The sequence below is a fragment of the Aulonocara sp. 'chitande type north' Nkhata Bay genome, linkage group LG11 (assembly GCF_057382095.1).
Source record: "Aulonocara sp. 'chitande type north' Nkhata Bay isolate Kocher_YH1m ecotype deep benthic linkage group LG11, A_spYH_male_GT1.1, whole genome shotgun sequence".
Classification (NCBI taxonomy): Eukaryota; Metazoa; Chordata; class Actinopteri; order Cichliformes; family Cichlidae; genus Aulonocara; species Aulonocara sp. 'chitande type north' Nkhata Bay.
The window spans coordinates 13,702,530-13,707,432 of NC_141354.1; the positions used below are offsets into that span (position 1 = coordinate 13,702,530).

Below are 4,903 nucleotides of genomic sequence, written 5' to 3' on the forward strand. Positions count from 1 at the left end.
GATAACTAATTATTGATTCACATAACCATCATATCAAAATACATGCAGCAGAAGCTTGTCCTAAATGTAACTTCCGACACACAAAGGAGGCAGTGAAGACAGTTAAATAGGCTGTAGAAGATTGTTAAAAATAAACAATAACATCTTTCTGAGTGTTAATAGAAAAGTTCTGCTTAATTTCACCACTGTTTATCTTCCTGCTACACTGAGCCTGAACCCATCACCTTTGATTTATTAGAGGAAAGTTTGCTACAACCCAACAAGCCACTACTGACACCTGTCTAACTGAATAAACAAAACCAACCCATGGATCTTCTTACACTGCACAGATGAAATTATATTTATCATAAACAGACTTCTTGTACCACAAATGGTTCCCACTTGTATTCATGGCAGTGTTCATGCCGCAGACTGCTGTTCTTGTGTCATCTGGAGCCCACTGATCAAAAAATACACACTGATCGTTGACCCAGATCCAGAAGTCGAAGCCACAGATGTATTGAAGACCCAGCCAGACAAAGGGAGTGTCAGCCTTCTGAGCCTCCAACCCAACCCAGACCTGGGTCTTGTTATCAAGGATGGAAACCAGATCCATGTGTTCCTCTCTGCAGTGGTACCGGGCGTCTGCCCATGTCTTGTTCTCTTTAATCAGTTTAAAGGGCTCTAAAAGGAAAAACATCAAGAAAATGAAACTTAGAAGCATCAAACCAAACAGTGTTTCTGAGTGTCTAACATGCTGCGTTGATTCAAGCACATAATTCTTACTGTCAACATTTACACATTTATATTGACTCTACTGACTGACCAGTTAACTTAGTGGGTAAGAATGTTTTATTGTACCTTTTTTTCTGCCTTTCATCGTCACCTCACACAGAATTAAAAACCCAGATGTGTTTTTGTACACAGTTACATAACGCCCCCACTTTGTTCCATTTTCACAGTTAAATGTTTTAGTTTCTCCTCTAGTAGTTGTGCTTATTGTTGCACACCTGTAAACAAAGACAAAAGGTTGGACAGATGTACAGAAAGAGTTTCTGGCTCTGTTTGATTAAATCATGCTGTAAACAGTGGAGACAGTCGAACAGCTGGATAATAAATGTGAGCTGCTGTCTGAGAACATTTTAGAAAGAAGGAAAACACCTACAAATAAACAACAAAGGAAAATGAGAATAAATAAAGATTTTTATATTCTTCACATATACTTGATTATTACTCCAAACCACATCACACCATATTAGACCTCCTATTTCATCTGATAGGACTGATACAGGGTTCTCTGTGTTTGTCATGGTCGGCTGTGTGGCAGGCAGGAGTGGTGGACCCAAAATGCAGGATTCTCAGGACACGAGGTTTAAACAGAAAATGCAGCTTTATTGCTGGAGCAGAACATCAAGATAAAATAAAACTCACAAAAGCAAACAAAACTCTAAACAGAGATGCAGGAGGACTGGAAATCCTAAACACGCAGCAAGTGAGGGTGAACAGACATTAACGACGCGACGCTGACACAAAGACACACTGGGCTTAAATACACTGAGGGAGTCATCAAGGAGTTAGAGACAGAAGGGGGACACAGCTGGGAGAAATAAGACCTAACGAGACAGGGGAGAGGTAAAACTGAACACACTGACATGAGACATGAACTTTCAGAATAAAACAGGAAACTTAACAGACACAGAGAACCAGACAGGACACTGAACTTGACAGGCAGACTCATGAGCAGACACAATAACACCATGGACAGACAGAGGGAACACAGAGAAGTGGGAGCAGGCAGGCAAGGAACAGAAACCTAACAAATGGCAAAAATCACAACAGAATACACATTTGGAATGAACAAAAGCATAAGGAAACACAAAACACTGAGTCCTCAGACTCAGGACCATGACAGTGTTACTGTATTTAAAGACATTTAAGTGTTTGGTTGAATTTTATGTTTGACAACATTTTTCTCTATTCAGTTCTCATTTTCTCACTTTAATGTGATAGAAAATGTTGAAAATATTTTCCTCATTTGCTTTTGTTTTGCTTGTTTGCAGGTGTTTTCTAACTTGTACATCATCAGCCTCTCAGTATATCAGCTGTGACATCTATCATTTACATTCAATCAGCAAAATCAAACCACAGAGGTTTCTCTACAGTCACTGTGACATACAAATTTCACTACAAGCATAATAATCAAAGTGTTTTAGAACCAGAAAAAACTCCAATATTTTGTTCTTGGTTATTAAAATCCTTGAAATTATTCATGGACACCATCTAAAAATATTGGACTGACTGAGAACAGAATGATTCAAAGTAAGATGAAGGTATTACTCAGTGGTGTCAGCAGGATTTCTCTCAGATGAGTTCCTGATGAGGATGTGAGCGCCTCTTAGATCAACATTCTCTTGATTTGTGTTGTAAATTGTGATGCAGGAAATTTCCCATAGACCCAATAAGTCAACTGTCCACCAGGAGTTGGTCTCTTGTGCAGTGTGAGCAGATATCAAGATATTCCCATCCAAAGCTCTGTCAGCACTGAATTTGACACCATTCTTATCTGTGTAGACTGAAGACTGAAATGCCACTTTGTCATCCAGTTTGATAGTTTCCCAGCCTGGACTACATCCTGATGATGTAACAGAAAGTAAAGTTAAAAAATTAAAAAAAGCAATGTCAGTGGTAATAATACTTCAGAAATGGGCAATAGAAAACGGTCAGTGACTATGCAATCCCCAAAATTTGCTAGCATGATGTCAAGGCAGAATGGGTACGAGCAACTTCTTTTTTTGCCATGCCATGATGCCGCCTTGACCATATCAAAAACCACTACACACACACACACACACACACACACGCATGCAGATTATTCCCAAGCAGCATCACTACATTACATTGCAGTTAATGTTGAATAGTTATGCCGTTAGCCAGTGTTGGGGAGTAATGGAATACATGTACCGCCGTTACGTATTTAAAATACAAAATATTATCTACTGTACACTGTGTTCGTGTTTTCCTCCGAAACAATAAGTTCCTTTGGAGCAGCCTTTTAACACCTCTCTCTGTCTCAAACTTGACCCAGACAACAAAGTAAAGCTATTTTTCGGCTACAAGCCCGACACGGAACCCAATGTATTAGCCAGATGTCCCTTTACTACGGTTCAGAACCTTCCCAACACTGTCTTTAGCAAATAAAAATTCATCAGAATTAATGAAATTTTATAATTTGACTCTAAAAACATCCCGAAGGATGACCCAGTTTAATATAATCCACTCACACCCACACACCAATGACTGCATGTTTATAATCACAGGGATCATGTATCCTAATAACAGAATTCAATATAAATTTACATTTATAACATATTTATACAGATATTTGTAATATTGCTTTGGTCCAACAGAAAATCCCCACATGAAACATTTTCCCACAGATGCGACGTCTACTGTGATGCATAAATAAATGAATTGAGAAATAGGATATTATTTCCTTTACAAATAAGTATATTCACAACAGAAGCACCATCATACTTTTCGAGATAACCTGAAGAAACTGATTAGAAATGCACTCTTACCTGGATCCTGTTGAGTTGATCTTTCTGTGAAGTTTCAGAGAACGATGTAAGAATGAGTGAATTACTACTTTTCCATTCTTTATAACGATCATTGAAACATCACTGTGCCAGGCAGGAACATCAAATGATCCACTTACCAATCAAAGTGATGAACAACAGACTCCACAGCATCTTTACTTTAGACTCTTTGCACAAATGTGTCCTCTAATAAGAGAAAGAAAAGACTTCTACCCTCACTCTGGAGTTTTCTGTAGACACACTGATGTTGATATGATCCCCTCTCTGAGTCAGAGCTGGATTTGTATTTCTGTCACTCCCCTCATAGCTGCCAACATGAAAATATTCATTTCTCCTGTTTAGACTCAGAATGAGGCTGTTATGTTCAGTAGGCAAAGCATTCCCAGACTTTTACATCTGATTTGCAGATGTGAACATAGCGTGATTGTTATGATCACCATGTTCATCCTAGATTGTGCGTCCATCCAAGTAGCAGCACAAATGTAACATGTAACTTTCTAAATACAGAAAGTTACATGTTTTTGAAACTAGACGCTAAGTGGGAGATGAAGAACAAGAAAATGTTTATTGCTAAAGCAAAACTTGTCACAGACCACCAGGGGGCTCCACTTACACCCAGCAACAAGGGTAATGTTTTTGGGTTTTTGCCACCTTGTGAGTTGAGTTGTGTGAAGCCCAGATTAAAGTTGGAGTAACATATTAAACCCGATTCTTTTATCCCCTGAACTGAACAGAGAAAACCCGACTCAGTGTGGTCAAAAATAATTATTATTTTTATTCAAGAATTATTTCCGGAAAGGGATGTGCTCAGGCAAAATTCTGAGCAAATCTAAAGCATTACAAGCCAAATGCATATAATATAGTTCTGTCATACGTCACACACAGTTTCGATCAAAACAACTCTGCAGTACCCTCTGCCTAGTTTCACTTCCTGTCTACCTGTTCTTTTGCAACGGTGCACAAAGCGTGCAGAGTTTCCTGTCTTACACAGTACTCTGTGACCTTTAGCTCACATTATAACTCAGTGACGTTTTTCTACACTGGCCTCTATAAAACAATATAAATAAAAAATAAGCACTAAGAATATATATTTATTCTGTAACAAACACTATGGCATAATTTTTGTGCCTCTATTCTGAGCGCACTTAAAAATAATAAAAAAAAACACTAATTAAAAATTGCAAGTGCAAATGTTGCATTTTGAGGAGAAAATTATTTTGAGCAAAGAGAAGTTTAATTTGAGCGAACAAAATTCCCTTCAACAAAATTCAATTCATTAATGAATGCTGTTGGTCCTCTTTCAATATTTGTGAAATCGTCTATCAGGA

At 38.1% G+C, this 4,903-nt stretch overlaps 1 protein-coding gene across 1 annotated transcript; it reads right to left on the reverse strand.

Moving 5' to 3' along the window:
• On the reverse strand, positions 1-3,863 carry LOC147318613 (fucolectin-5-like). The gene is made up of 5 exons (XM_086309880.1): positions 3,695-3,863; positions 3,558-3,581; positions 2,317-2,611; positions 841-989; positions 1-663 (listed from the first exon to the last, which is right to left on the reverse strand). Exons 1-5 carry the CDS (start codon positions 3,726-3,728, stop codon positions 317-319), a joined length of 849 nt encoding a protein of 282 aa, XP_086166006.1. The 5' UTR covers positions 3,729-3,863; the 3' UTR covers positions 1-316.
• Between the last annotated feature and the right edge of the window lie 1,040 nt (positions 3,864-4,903).

Excerpts from the sequence above, each read along its gene's own strand:
- LOC147318613 (XM_086309880.1), bottom strand. The coding sequence starts at position 3,728 with ATGCTGTGGAGTCTGTTGTTCATCACTTTGATTG. Across the intron at positions 990-2,316 it reads AATCCTGCTGACACCACTGA|GTGTGCAACAATAAGCACAA; the intron begins GTAATACCTTCA and ends CTTTGTTTACAG. Across the intron at positions 664-840 it reads GATGAAAGGCAGAAAAAAAG|AGCCCTTTAAACTGATTAAA; the intron begins GTACAATAAAAC and ends TTTTCCTTTTAG.